The sequence below is a fragment of the Aedes aegypti genome, chromosome 1, assembly GCF_002204515.2.
Source record: "Aedes aegypti strain LVP_AGWG chromosome 1, AaegL5.0 Primary Assembly, whole genome shotgun sequence".
NCBI lineage: Eukaryota > Metazoa > Arthropoda > Insecta > Diptera > Culicidae > Aedes > Aedes aegypti.
The window spans coordinates 154,257,879-154,273,540 of record NC_035107.1 but is presented as its reverse complement, the minus strand read 5'-3'; the positions used below and the strand labels follow the sequence as shown (position 1 = coordinate 154,273,540).

Here is a 15,662-nt window from a genome sequence, read left to right as displayed (position 1 = left end):
CTGACGCTTTTCCAAAGCCTTCGCTTTCTGGAGTCTCACTTCCGCGGTGTCACCAGGTTCGACCTTGAGCTCCGCCACATCATCCAATTCCGTTTCAATGCACTCCACCAACTCATGCTCTTCAAGCAAGGTGAGCATCCGGAATTTCCACGCGGCGAAATTCGTGCCATCAAAAATGGCGACGCGAAGAGTCTCCTCCCGATCGTGGCTTTCCATAATTACGCACTTTTGCGACCGAAAACACTACATTCGACCGAATCGCGATCAGGAATCGTTCCTGGGCCAATAACCTATTGGGCGAACTACTTTCGGACAATAAAACACCGGAATTAACTTTAATAAAACCGCGAACATTTATTGCTGACTTTCTCTTATTGAGTTCAGAATACTAATGAAAGGCAAACACACAAACAGCGCTTTGGCGCGTAAACATCGGAAATAGCATTGGGCGCTATGCATAAAAGAATCGCTTACACACTAATCAGAAATTGTATACACTGATATTAAAACTCCATTATAATTTATGTGCGAAAACCATATAGAAGCAGGTTTTCTGCCTCCAACAATCTTTTATGTGCCACTTTTAAATTTTATTTGTGGACAATAAATTTCAAAGTCTATGCATGTATATACCACTAGCATTGCAATGCATTATAAAGGTTACATTAGTACAACCTATTTAAGCTGCCAATATTTTTGAAGAGCACAAACTTGTATACCAACGGTTGCAAAAATGTATCGCCATCTTATTTCTTCGCTGCTACTGTACGAGTTTTCCCAAAGTATTATCATTAACAGTAATACACATCGCATTTCAGCCAAATATGTGGATGTTCAGTGTATTATATCTGGGATAGCAAGAATAAGTTGTAAGTATTATAAAATGGTTGAAACATTACAGATTAATAAGCTATTTGTTATGTTACAGCTGTCCAAAAAAATGCAATCGCGTCGGAATCAAATTCTAAGACGATGAGCTCCAATGAACATGTATCCCGCTCATGCAATGACTATTGGTTAAATCATGCGATGCGCTGGACGCAATGGAAGAACACAGTGGTCCCACATTCTCCAGCAGCACTCGTACAGACTCCCACGCTCTTGTTGGTATCATCCCCGTAGCTGCTAACATCAACACGACCAGATAATTTACTATTTCGTGGATTTCTAACTGGATCCCGTTAGAATATGTATTAACTTTTATTCTCCTTAATAAATGTGTATTACTGTATGCGTATTTGATTTTCATCATCATTTTTTTACAAAAAGAAAAATCGTAAATTTTTTCGACTAATTCATTTATTTACTACTCGCGATCACAGATAAAATATATTAGCGTGACCGTTTGAAATAAGTTGCACCTGCATTTGCTTTATGTGTGCACTGCATTTAAAAATGAGCGTGACAAAACTTTTGTTTTTTATGTGCGTGACTAATTAATTGCAAATGCCAAGCTTGATTGCAAAAATCTATGGGTGCTGCACATAAATTCCAATTGGAGATTGAGTTCAGTGTACTTCATCAAATCCGTGGTTAGGATTTTCAGCTGCAAGTTCTGTACCATTTTCAAATCCGAGCCTCGGGACTTCGGCCTTGAATAATGGGCAGACTTCAAATCCGTGGCTAGGGAATCCGATTCCAAGCGTCATTCAGCCAGCTTATTCATGGAACAATCCTATAGGAACTTCGACTTCAACTTCAACTGCCTTTCCTTCATCTAACTTCTCTTCATTTAATCCAGTTCCGTCTGGCAATCAGGTGCGTCACACCTTGCCGGTGTCCAAGACACATCGCGAAATATGACGGTGAAGATCAAGGGCTGAAGTTGAACCAGTTCCTTGGAATGGTTCATGCGATGGCTGTTGCTGAACATGCTTCGGAAACTGAACTTTTTGATTCAGCGATCCACCTTTTCAAAGGTCCAGCACTGCAATGGTACATGACCATGCGCTCTACAGGCCGGTTAGTCAACTGGCAGCATTTGGTGCTAGAGCTCAGGCGGACGTTTATGCACCCCGACCTAGACACCTTAATAAAAATGAAGGTTTATCAGCGTCAGCAAGCACGCCATGAAACCTTCCTTCAATTTTACCACGGAATGGAAGAGCTTTTTGGGACAATGAGTGTTCCCTTGCCGGAACACGAAAAGGTCCAAATCCTTCTTCAGAATATGAGGATTGATTATAAAAAGCAGCTCAATTTCCTCCCTATTGCTGACCTTCCAACACTTGTGTCCGCAGGCCAGAAAATAGATGCCGTAAACTTCTCAGTCTACAACAAAGTGTTTGGACCTGAGAAGTCGGTTAATGCGGTTGAGTTTTTTGAACCGAAAAAGGGCTCATCTCAGGATAATCCCAACAAGCCACCCACTCCACATCAACAAGCCTCGTCGAGAAATTCGAAGGCCCACACTCCTCCTACACTGATATTAAAACTCCATTATAATTTATGTGCGAAAACCATATAGAAGCAGGTTTTCTGCCTCCAACAATCTTTTATGTGCCACTTTTAAATTTTATTTGTGGACAATAAATTTCAAAGTCTATGCATGTATATACCACTAGCATTGCAATGCATTATAAAGGTTACATTAGTACAACCTATTTAAGCTGCCAATATTTTTGAAGAGCACAAACTTGTATACCAACGGTTGCAAAAATGTATCGCCATCTTATTTCTTCGCTGCTACTGTACGAGTTTTCCCAAAGTATTATCATTAACAGTAATACACATCGCATTTCAGCCAAATATGTGGATGTTCAGTGTATTATATCTGGGATAGCAAGAATAAGTTGTAAGTATTATAAAATGGTTGAAACATTACAGATTAATAAGCTATTTTTTATGTTACAGCTGTCCAAAAAAATGCAATCGCGTCGGAATCAAATTCTAAGACGATGAGCTCCAATGAACATGTATCCCGCTCATGCAATGACTATTGGTTAAATCATGCGATGCGCTGGACGCAATGGAAGAACACAGTGGTCCCACATTCTCCAGCAGCACTCGTACAGACTCCCACGCTCTTGTTGGTATCATCCCCGTAGCTGCTAACATCAACACGACCAGATAATTTACTATTTCGTGGATTTCTAACTGGATCCCGTTAGAATATGTATTAACTTTTATTCTCCTTAATAAATGTGTATTACTGTATGCGTATTTGATTTTCATCATCATTTTTTTACAAAAAGAAAAATCGTAAATTTTTTCGACTAATTCATTTATTTACTACTCGCGATCACAGATAAAATATATTAGCGTGACCGTTTGAAATAAGTTGCACCTGCATTTGCTTTATGTGTGCACTGCATTTAAAAATGAGCGTGACAAAACTTTTGTTTTTTATGTGCGTGACTAATTAATTGCAAATGCCAAGCTTGATTGCAAAAATCTATGGGTGCTGCACATAAATTCCAATTGGAGATTGAGTTCAGTGTAGCCATCAATTGCATTTGCGGAATGGATTTCTGGAAGACCTTCCGGATCCAACCCACCGTTGTAGAGTGCGCTACGGTTGAATATACCGGGGCAGAAATCACTCCGTCTCCGTTGCATACACCATCTGTCCTCTCTGCTTCCGAGCAGAAGACAATCGATCACATCAAATCTCTTTTCATTCCTGCTCGTCCGGGGAAACTGTCTACCACTCCACTGGCGGAGCACAAAATTGAGCTCGCCGAAGAATGGCGGAAGAAGCCTCCGGTTAGACAATGCCCGTACGTCATGTCCCCAAAAACACAAGGTTTGGTGTCCGTAGAGCTGCAAAGACTGCTCGACGCGGGAATCATCGAACCCAGTAACTCTGATTGGTCATTAAACTGTGTACCAGTCGTCAAACCTCATAAAGTTCGGCTCTGTTTGGATGCGCGCAAGATTAACGAAAGAACTCTTCGTGATGCTTACCCCTTGCCGCACCCCTGTCGAATCTTAGGCCAACTTCCGAAGGCGAAGTACTTATCGACGATTGATTTGTCGGAAGCTTTCCTTCAAGTCCCACTGAAAAAGTCTTCGCGGAAGTATACGGCCTTCAGCGTGCAAGGTAAGGGGTTGTTTCAATACACCCGAATGCCCTTTGGCCCTTTGGCCTTGTCAATAGTCCGGCCACGTTGGCTAGACTGATGGACCGGGTTCTGGGCCACGGTGTATTGGAGCCTTATGGCTTCGTTTACCTCGACGACATCGTCGTGGTAACGGAGACATTTGAGCATCACGTCCAGCTACTTCAGGAAATTGCACGCAGATTAAACAGAGCCAACCTTATGATTAACCTGGAGAAGTCTCAGTTTGGGGTGCCGGAAATTCCCTTCCTGGGTTATCTTTTGAGTTCGGAGGGTCTTCATGGGAATCCTGACAAGATTCGACCCATCGTCGAGTACGAAAGGCCCACCACGATCACTAAGCTTAGAAGATTCCTAGGGATGGCGAATTATTACCGGCGGTTCATCCCAAACTTCAGCGAGACTTGTGGGCCTTTGTCGGATCTCCTGAAGTCGAAAACTAAAATCATCGGCTGGAATGAAGCCGCAGAGGGAGCGTTCTGTAGCATCAAGGAGCAGCTCATCAGTGCACCGATTCTGGGTAGCCCGGACTTCTCCCGGGAGTTTACTATCCAGACGGATGCTAGCGATGTAGCTGTCGCCGGAGTCCTCACTCAGCAGCAGGAGGATGGTGAGAGGGTGATATCCTACTTCTCCCGGAAGCTCACCACCCCGCAGAAGAACTACCACGCTGCTGAAAAAGAGGCTCTGGCCGCTCTCCTCTCCATCGAAGCATTCCGGGGCTACATCGAGGGCTACCACTTCACCTTGGTGACGGATTCGTCCGCCCTCACCCACATTCTTAAAACGAAGTGGAAGGTCGGTTCTCGATGTAGTCGGTGGAGCTTGGACTTTCAGCAGTTTGACATGACAGTGGTACACCGGAAAGGAAAGGAGAATGTCGTTCCGGATGCCCTGTCGCGTAGCATTGCTGTAGTTCAAGATTCACCAACTTCAGTACGGTACACTTCTCTGATGGAGAAGGTTACCCGCCGACCTGACGACTATGTCGATTTCAAGGTCGAAGACGGCAAACTTTACAAGTTTATCACCGTCAAAAATGTACCATATGACTCTCGGTTTGAGTGGAAGCAAATTCTGCCAACCGAGGAAGTTTCCGGAGTGCTTAAACAGGCTCATGATGATAAGTTTCATCCCGGTTTTGACAAGACGCTAGCTCTTGTCCAACAGCGCTATTACTGGCCCAAAATGGCCAAAGATATTAGAGCCTATATACAGGCCTGTTCAACCTGTAAGGAGGTCAAGCCCTCTTATGTTCAAACCACCCCGGAAATGGGTAAAATGCGCTGTGCTTCCCGACCGTGGCAGATTATTTCCATGGACTTCATTGGTCCACTGCCACGTAGTCGAAATCATTTGTGACTATTTTTCCAAGTGGGTAATGATTCAGCCGGTGAAGAAGCTGGATAGTTCAGCCATGTGTGTGATTTTGAAAAATCAGTGGTTCTATAGAAATTCTGTCCCTGAAATCATAATTACAGACAACGGCAGCTCTTTCGTTTCGAAAGAGTTCAAGGAACTTATAGACCACTTCAAGATCACGCACTGGCTGAACTCCCGCTATCATTCCCAGTCGAATCCCGTGGAGCGCGTGAACCGTAGTATAAACGCGGCCGTCCGCAGTTACGTCCAAGAGGACCAGCGAATATGGGACACCAAGATCCCGGAGGTAGAGCTGATGCTCAACACTTCACTCCTCCACGGGATTCACACCGTATTACATTACCCACGGACAAGAGCTAGCGGAACAGGGATCCGACCATCGTCTTTCTCGACACGGTGAGGAACTTTCTGCGGAAGACAGGGAGGAAAGACGCAAGCAGATGTTCACTAAAATCCATGAGATTGTTCGCAAGAACCTTGAAAAATCTCATGAGGTTTCCAGGGATCGCTATAACCTGCGAAACCGTACTTTCGCCAAGTCGTTCACGGTAGGTCAGTTGGTTTACCGAAAGAACATGAAGCAGTTTTCGGCTGCTGAAAACTACAATGCCAAATTAGGGCGGCAGTATTTACCCTGTAAAGTCAAGGCCAAGATAGGCTCGTCTTCCTACGAGCTGGAAGACCTCAGTGGGAAAAATCTGGGGATTTAGCCAGCCGTCCATCTCAAACCCGGGTGAACATCTGCATCGCCTTTCTTCTCTGACCTCCAATCTCGAATCCCCTAACAAGGATTCAATAAACCGGTGAAAACATCCGAATACTCACCTGGTTGCTTTGTTGTGTTTCTCATTCATTCATGCCTGTCCGTCGTCGTCGTCAGAACCATAACATATCGATTTTCCTCCTCGCCGACATTGTTCGCATCATCTACTTCTTTTTCCTCTCTCTTCCGTTCCCCATGTTTACCTTTTTAACAAGGGTCGAACTAAGGGGACTGTTAACATTTTTCCTCCAAGGTGGCGGATTTCGATCGATTAGTTCGTCGGTTAAGGGACGAATGACCTTCGGGTTAAAGTCCCTCTCAAACAACAACAACAACAAGTTCGTCGGTCCAACCGAGGGGTCTACTGCGATATCGCTAGGCCTCCTCAAAATTATTTAGAATAGGGTACCCTAGAATCTTAGTTTAGCATAAATAGCGTGTGAATGAATTGTATGTTGCCTTGGGAAATAAAGTTTTATCCCAGACAACCGTATGAATGAGATGAATGTACGAATGAGTTTGTATGAAAGGCGGGGGGAATGAATATGTGAATGCATGCGTACTTTTAATCCCGGGAAAATCTCGGTGGTGATTATAAGGAAGAGATTTCCGAAAAGTTTATTTTCTCTCCTAATAGTAGATTAGTTTTTAAATAGGTTATAATTGAGTTAGTTCAAAATAAAAGTTTAATTTATAAAGATTTGATGATGAGAGGATGGATAAGAACGCTTTTATTCTGACGAACCTGTACATATTCTGGAAGGCTGTATTTTCCAGATTCACTTATTGTTTCGATACAACTCAATCATTGTCCTCTTATTTCAGCTTATGGTAATTAGAGAGTACAGTGGTCAGGCTCGCTCTGCAATTTTATGTAATTTGAAGGAAAAGAGCCTCCTTTCGTGATCAATCATTGCTTCAAATTATCACTTAAATTGCAGAGGAGAGAGCCACTGTAGGAGAACTAGCTTTCAGTGAATCTATCACGAATTCGGGAAGTAGGACTCCTGCTTCTCTAATTCGATCGTGGATCGTGGAAGTTCGCCTCTCCCGGTAATTCCTTTGATCTTAAACAGTAACTACTAATCTCGAAAAGAAGAGCTCCCACCGAGGAAACAATCACTTTTCCAGATTGGAAGTCACCAACAAGAGAAAAAAGTTTACTGCGAACTAATTACCCTAAGAGGAAATAAGATTCGTTGTTTGGCAGCCAGACTCTATGGCTGAAAGTTAGGTGATTTGGTGGAAAAAAGCTCCTCTCTGCACGGAAAAATCATGCCACTAAATCAAAATAACCTTCAGCTAAAAGAGAGCTGCCAAAATAAGAACTCCTAACTAGACCTTCTCCCTCTAGTGGACAGTCTCTATTATTAAGTGTTACGTGATTTGGAAGTTAGTGTTGTGAAAAGAGTTCCTCTCCATGGACAAATCATTGCACAAAATCAATCTAACACTTAACAAGAGGAGGGCCACACTGACCTTTTTCCCTGACTGATTTCCTCTCCAGTGGACAGTCTCTATCATTGAATGTAAAGTGATTTCGCGGAAAAGAGCTCCTCTGTACGGAAAAATCATTTCGCAAAATCAAATTACATTCAATGAGAGGAGGGCCACTACAATCCATTATCCTAAATTCCCATTCCATACTTCTCTTATAAAAAAAAAACTACAAGTTTTTTTTTTATTCCGAAGTGGAGGATGAATGTAACCTCCCAAAAAGGTTACATTTGTTTTTTTATTGTAAATATTCCTTGTAAATAGTTTTCTTTTGATTATTATCATTGCTATTATTATTATTGGTATTATTATTTTTTTATTATTATTATTATTATCATTTCTACTATTATTATTAAGGTAGCAAGAATAAGTGGGAAAGTGAATTTGAGAACTTAAAAGAAAACAAGAATTTGAATTAATAAAAACAACACCGATTTTCCAATAATCATTTCCCTTGAACATCCCTATTCCCCACCTCCCGTAACGGCTGTCACATCCAGCCACACAGCCACAGTTCAGCAAAACCGTCCGCGTCATTGTGTTGGTGGACGCTCGGGACACGACTACGATGACGATAACGAAGACGGCTTCGAGATAAAACTGTTTGTCACCGATGGATCTGCCTCTAGAAGGTGAACAGTTTTCATCACCGAAAGTGGTGCGCGTTTTTAACCGCTCTGATTTCTCCCCATAGTGACCAAAAGTCGGGCCTAAATCGGCCATTGTAGTGCCAGTTGTGCCGCGTGGAAAGTTGCCGTGACTCCGTCGGTGGTGTTTGCCGCGATAAAGCACCGGTTCCACCGTTACTCGCCGGAAAAAGTGAAGGCCACGAAGAAGCACCGGTTCCGCCATTGCCAGCCGGGGAAAGTGAAGGCCACGAAGAAGCACTGGTTTCGCCGTAACCAGCCGGGGAAGTGAAGTGCGACAAGTCTCCAGTGGGCCATTAGTGGTCCGTGGGTCCCATCGGTGTGAGCGACGGAAGCCATCAGGGTGTGTGACGTCCAAGTTGCCCCTGCACAGCAAGATCCCTCCCATCGGAGTTCTCCGAACGAAGCCAGCGTGCCAGCAGATCCCTCTTCGCCATTCCAAGGGGTGCCCAGTTTTGAGGAAGTACCACGATTGACCGGATGATGTTCGTCTTCGTCTCAAGGATAGACTGGATGGAAGGAGGAGCCCGATCCCTGCGCTGTCCAGCGCCGACTTCAGCCACCAATCAACAGTAAAAGGTGTGTAATCCAATCAAAATCCCTTCCTATCACTTTTTGTGGAATTTAAAATAATGAAATTATAAAACGAACGTCTAAAATGTAATTCTAGCTACCTTTTTTTCATTATTGAATCGCTAAGCCCTTATTTCTCACTCTTCGCTGTTCGGTCCACTTTGACCACGGTGTTTTCCGACGTAGGACTACGCCAAGTAATCTTTTATAAGGGAAGTCGTTCCGCCCATTTCCCAATTTTCTCTTGGAGCCCGCAAAACGACCCTGAGGCCCAGGACAAAAGCCCGGTTGGGAACAACAGAGGTTCCCAACCTATAGAATCTCTAACAACACGACCTCGGGGCACAGGCACTAACCATCGGAAGATGAATGCATTTGCATTTGATTATGCCGCACAGTTTGAAAGTAAAAAAATAATTCTCTATACAGGAGTGAAATTGGAATTTCAAAACCAAGAGTCTACGTTGGCATGAAATATTTTGAGCTCTTATCCAGCTTTTTACGCTACGCCGCTATAAAATATGAATCACCCCCAGTTGACGGATCTTGGCAACATTATAGCTATCATTATAGCATCAATCATAGTATGCCAATGAAAAAACTTGTAACCAAGGAACGTTAGTTTGTTGTTATCAACAATTTTAGTTTTCAAATCGATTACAAAATGCCTATAAAATGCTGTATCAATGGCTGTGGTGCAAAGCAGGGCAAGGATAAAGTGAGTTTTCATCGTTTTCCGGCTATACAAACTGCTCGTGATGCTATTCGGAGAGAATTGTGGGTTGAGGCTGCTGGAATGTGCGGAAAAAATGTCACAAGACAATATATCTGTGGACACCATTTTGAAACCGGTAGGTTTTCTCAATAACTTGATGTCAAAAACCTAATAATGACCTTTAATGAATAGTCTACAATCGTAGATAAACCCGCAGCTTCTAACGATACAAGTGCCGGAAACTGGATTCCAACTCTTCGCTTAGGCATTTATTCTCACCTTCATGATGAAAGTTGTGATGATACAGGTTCACTAAAGGAAATGAAGTTTGGGTGTAACGTTACAGAATCAAATGACGATACGAGTACTGAAGATATAAGAGAAGATTTACCCATGGACATAATACTGGAAGATGAGGAAGTTCAGGACATTTTGGACACAGAGGATAGAAATATGAGTACGGTATGTGAGCATAGTTTTGTACTTGTCTCTTTTGCTTCTCGACAGGGAGTCATACTCAGACCTGAAATACTACAACTTTCAATCATTTTAGTATCTACATCAACAATGAAGATCACTATAACAAGAAGACTGGGAGCTCTGCCAAAAATCAGGAGTTCTATTCTACCAGTGGTATGAGGTGAGAATTGTCGGTCTGCTATACGAGACCAAATGGATAGTCACTTCACTCGAGTCGAGGATGGTCACCTCGCTACACGAGACCGACAATTCTCACATCACGCCACTCGTGGAATGACCCCAATTGTCCGACTGAAAAATTATCACTTTAGCAAAACAGTGGCGCTGGCATCAGTGACGATCGACGGATATGGGAAAATGAAAGAGCTCTCAGTCTTCTTGTTATAGGGATCTTTTTAATATACTTATCATGGAACATTGAAATAATAACCAAAATTACAACTTTTAGGATAATTTGAACTACTGTGCAAATGACGAATATGAGATGCATTTGAATGAAGATTGGCTGGAGAACATTTTAACTGACGCGACCAGTACGGATCGTGACGCGCTTATTCTGAAATATGAAACTGAATTAGATCAAAAGAATCGCCAAATTGAAGATTCAGTAAAAACAATTGAAGATCAAAAAAACTTTTGAAGCTTTTCAAATACGATCTAGACTGCTTTAAGGACAATGATTCGAAAGTGAAGCATTTCACAGGGTTACCAATATATGCTGCTCTCGTGCTTATTTTTAATTTTGTCGAAGAAGGTTTGCTTTGTATTGTTATAGTGCTACGAAGTTTTAAGTATTTCATTTTACAGGAATGAACACATTTTCCACATCGCTCAACAAGCAACAATCTTTCATTATGGTTCTGATGTATTTGAGGCTTGGTTTGAGTTTCAATACCTTGACATATGTTTTTGATGTATGTCCGGCAACAGTAATAAAAAACTTCTATTCGACACTTTACTCATTGTATAAAAAGCTCAAAGGATTGGTTAAATGGCCATCACCTGACATCTTGAAAAGTAATTGTCCACAGAAGTACAAAGAAATATTTTCAAGCAATATATCAGTTATAGTGGATTGCTTTGAAATTTTTACCAAAAAACCTGGAATGAAAGATGCCATAATCAAAATGTACAGTAATTACAAGCACCACTACACTGTTAAAGAAATGATTGACATAACACCTTTCGGAACAATATCGTTCATTTCGAAACCATACTCTGGTCGTTCATCAGATAAGTATATCACCGAAAACTGTGGATTTTTAGACAAACTTAGTCCACGAGACCTTGTTCTTGCTGACCGTGGGTTCACCGTGAAGAAAGCCATAAATGACCGGGGTGCTGTACTCAAAGTACCAGATTCATCAAGTAAGCGGCATCAAATGAGTTCGGTTGCAATAGAACGTACTAGAGCATTGGCATCAGTGAGAAATGAGGTTGAAAGGTCAATTGGAAGTCTGAGACAAAAATACGAAATATTATCCCATCGATTACCAATAACTGTTTTGAACCATAGTCATAACGGAGAAGCTGTTTTGAATATGATTGTTGTTGTTTGTAGCGCGTTATTCAATTTGTGTCCTTCAATTATGGACCTATGCACGAGTTCATTATCTGACGTTTTAGCGGTGCCATGTTATTTATGTGACCATGGAAACGAGTGAATTTGGCACCGCTCAAACGTCAGATTAGTGAACTCGTGCATCTGTCCATTGTTTAATAAAGATTCGTTTGACATGCCTATTAAATTGCTATCTATAGATTATTTGGTCGGTGTTCAGACAGCCTGAACCAAAATATGACCTAGTCCGGTCTGTCTGAACACCGACCATTTACAATAGAATTAATGATTTGAAAAGAGTTTTTTTTTAATATATACAACTACTGTTGCCTTCCTAACATCGAATTTATTGTTCAGTCATAAGTAGAGTTGGATTGGATTGGTCATATTGGCGCTTACGTTGACTATGCGAACATTGGCAGTCTGCTTCCTAGCTTAGTGAATAGGGGCATAAGCCGGCCTTTGCGATAGCCATGTTTGGATTGCGACATGTTTTACCTTATGGGAGGGGAGAAATTTTCTGAAGAGAGGTTCGAATAAATTACCAGTGGAGCAGCCAGACTGGGTGGGCTTACTCTCAAACAGCTACAAATCAAAACATTAAAAACAATTTTTCGAATAGTTTATTTTCTAGAGAACTAACAATAACCTCACACAATAACTAAATTCTCACTTGCAATGTAATAGTCTCAATAACATAATTGGCATCATCGATGTGTGGAATAATAGTTTCAAAATGGTGTTCACAGATATATGGTCTTGTGACATTGTTTCCGCACATTCCAGCAGCCTCAACCCACAATTCTCTCCGAATAGCATCACGAGCAGTTTGTATAGCCGGAAAACGATGAAAACTCACTTTATCCTTGCCCTGCTTTGCACCACAGCCATTAATACAGCATTTTATAGGCATTTTGTAATCGATTTGAAAACTAAAATTGTTGATAACAACAAACTAACGTTCCTTGGTTACAAGTTTTTTCATTGACATACTATGATTGATGCTATAATGATAGCTATAATGTTGCCAAGATCCGTCAACTGGGGATGATTCATATTTTATAGCGGCGAAGCGTAAAAAGCTGGATAACTGTTTGCTGGCTTAACGAAATTCCTTGATTGGCACCTCAATCGAAAGACAAGACATCAAAGGGTCATGTCGTTTACTTACTAAATCCCACATACCTGTCCAAATAGTTTAATAACAGTTTTAAAAGAGAACGTTGATTTCAAGCAAATTTATAAAAAGGGGTGCTAGAGAAAAGTTGACGTCATTTGCTTTTCACACTCCGCTTGGATCGCATCTCAGTAGGCAACAGATCGGCTTGCTCTGACCGGGCGTGCTTCTCAGGCACAGACATCGATAGCGAAGGACCTCCCCGTTTGTCTTGCTTCGCTCAAATCAAACTGTCGAGCGAGCGAGAGAAGATGCCGTCCAAAGCCAAAGTCATCACCGCTGCCGCCGCCAAGAAGAAGAAGAAGAAGATGAAGAGAAAGCAGCCCACAGGAGAATTTGCGGTCGAACTGTGAACACGGTCGGGCGAGTCATTCTCGCTTTGTGGTTCACCGCTTGTTTGCGTTCACCCAGCCATCGTCACCGCCGCCATCATCAGATTTCGACTTAAACCCGGTGATCCAATACCTGTTACTGTTGTACGCCATCCACGCCACGAAACTTTCGGTTCGTCGTATAAGCAAATAACTTGCTCAAATGTATTCATTTGAGTTGAGGATTCCCCGTTTGACCATGGCAATCAACTGATAACATCCCGCAGTGTTATTTATCTGTAAGAGCATCAAAGCTAACAAAGCCATCGGCCCTTTTCAGGGCCATCAAATTAGTGGTAAAGAGTTAAAAGAGAAATATTTCTGACTTCATATACACACCAAATTTTCGATTTATCTTCCAGCAATTTCGTTTACTGAAACCGATTCAGCAATACATCCTTTTGCTGATGTACAGCACTTTTGAAATTGTTTACTGGAATTCAGCAATCTGACTTGCTGGATACTTGTCAACACCATCAGATTTACTGAATTTCAGTAACTTATATGACAAATGATTGATAACCAGCAATCGATTTGAAATTTTGCCGTAAATCAGTAAACATAATTACTGAACTCCAGCAAAAGTTGTACTTGTCACAGTCGATAGCAACCACAAAAACAACCGAGATTTTGTTGTCTTCTACTGGTTCCATTTGCCAATCTGCAGTTTGTTGGTTTATGGAAAACGTTTAATCTATTAGTCCTCTCACAATATCTGAGTAAGTACTATATTTAGTAGAGAACTAAATATTGCAAATTAACGCAAGTGTTTATTTCTTTTCTAGAATGATAACAAAACCGGAACGGAAAATCAGCCTCTTCCTTTCCCTTGCAAAAGCAGGAAAAAATTGTTTAATTTTTATTTGTAGAAATAAATGTGTTTGGCATGTAACAAAGTTGCATTTTTATAATTTTCATAGTGAACTTTACTGAAACTATACATCAACCAGATCCTGGCGACTCAAAATTGCTAAAAAGCAGTAAAAATCCCATTAAAGCAACAAATAACCAAGTGCTGATTATTCAGCAAGTGAAAATGTACTTTGCTGGATGATCAGTAAAACAGCTGTCATTTTTACGCGAATTCGCTTTGCTGAAAGATCCAGCAAATTTCATTTTGCTGGATCGATTGCTGAATTTACAGCACAAAAAAATCAGCAAAAATTTGCTGGTTTACAGCAATAAAATTTTGGTGTGTATGACTTCTTATAATCCTAAATCAATTTCACAGCTTCATACAAAATTTCATTTGTCATGAATAATTTATGACTCAACAATTTGAGACTGTAATCGCGGACGCTGCTGCAGTGCCGTCGGGGTGAGTGCTCAACATTTCACAACGATTGTAAAATAGAGTGGCATTTCCAACAGCGTCTTTGATGTTTCATATTTTATGGGAACACTTTGATTAGCAAAATTATCACATGTAACAAAATTGCGACATATTAAGAATGCTTTTGAAAAGACATTCTCATTGAGCAATTGTAATAATTTTGGCACTCATGGATCAGAAATTTACCTTCATAATAAAGAAAACTATTGATTATCAATAGCTCGTATTGAATATTTAGTTAATGTCAACCCTTCCTGCAATTCATGTTCGACCAATTTCTCACGCATTAGCATTCTCCGCAATTTTCAAGTAATTCTAAGCACAACACATTATTGCCACGTACCCATTTCCCAGATTGGTCGATCAGAAAGCGAAGAGCACAAAAGGGAGGAGCATCATCTGCTATTCTAAGGTTATAAAACATGCTACCTTCGTCGGATTCAGTTTCATTCCAATTCCGCTTTCGAGCTGGTAAGAGCTCCTCCGAACTTGCTCAGCAAGAAGTACCTCGCTGCTAGAAATCTGCTGAGCTGTTAATCTTCAAGCTGCCAATCCAGCATCTGGTTTGTGAAATCGCTCAAGATTTCTAGGTTGACCGATCCGCGCTTCTAGATTTCGACTCGTGGTAAACTCAGCATCGGTAGTGCAGTCAAGAACCAAGCCCGCTAGGCACCAATACCAGAGCCTCCTGAGTGGCTGATCCGAGGAGCTGCTTATATAGCGTCTGGCTTGTGAAATAGCTCAAGATTTCAAGATTGAGCTACGATTCCAGATTTCAACTAAATCCCTGTGATCCGCTACCATGTTGCTGTTGTGCACCCATGAAATATTCAGCTGGTTTACCGTATAAGCAGAGTACTTGTTCAGATATACACTTTCGTTAGTGATTCTCCGTTTTATCATGGCAATCAACTGATAACATCCCGTAGTGCTATTCATCTGTGACAGCATCCAAGCTCAATCGGCCCTTTCCAGGGCCAACATACGTTCATAAAAGGGTTTATTGGATGATATTTACTGATTTATCTATAATGATCTAAATATCGCGGTATACTACAAAACTTGATTTGGTTCACATAATTTACCCCACATAATTATATG

At 41.4% G+C, this 15,662-nt stretch overlaps 1 protein-coding gene and 2 long non-coding RNA genes across 3 annotated transcripts; all 3 read left to right on the top strand.

Moving 5' to 3' along the window:
- The first annotated feature begins 227 nt into the window (after positions 1–227).
- On the top strand, positions 228–1,237 carry LOC110678514. The gene is made up of 2 exons (XR_002501672.1): positions 228–869; positions 929–1,237. It is a non-coding gene; the product is annotated as an uncharacterized LOC110678514 (long non-coding RNA).
- A 1,179-nt stretch (positions 1,238–2,416) lies between these two features.
- LOC110678512 lies at positions 2,417–3,162 on the top strand. The gene is made up of 2 exons (XR_002501670.1): positions 2,417–2,794; positions 2,854–3,162. It is a non-coding gene; the product is annotated as an uncharacterized LOC110678512 (long non-coding RNA).
- Positions 3,163–9,433: 6,271 nt separating this feature from the next.
- Positions 9,434–11,077, top strand: LOC110678506. The gene is made up of 3 exons (XM_021851478.1): positions 9,434–9,775; positions 9,832–10,101; positions 10,568–11,077. The coding sequence occupies exons 1-3, from the start codon at positions 9,683–9,685 to the stop codon at positions 10,757–10,759; spliced, it is 555 nt and encodes a 184-aa protein (XP_021707170.1). The 5' UTR covers positions 9,434–9,682; the 3' UTR covers positions 10,760–11,077.
- The last annotated feature ends 4,585 nt before the right edge of the window (positions 11,078–15,662 follow it).

Bases quoted from the DNA above. Each gene is read 5' to 3' on its own strand.
- LOC110678506 (XM_021851478.1), top strand. From the start codon at position 9,683: ATGCTATTCGGAGAGAATTGTGGGTTGAGGCTGCTGGAATGTGCGGAA. The intron at 9,776-9,831 runs GTAGGTTTTCTC...TTTAATGAATAG, and splicing joins TGGACACCATTTTGAAACCG to TCTACAATCGTAGATAAACC. The intron at 10,102-10,567 runs GTATGTGAGCAT...TACAACTTTTAG, and splicing joins AGGATAGAAATATGAGTACG to GATAATTTGAACTACTGTGC.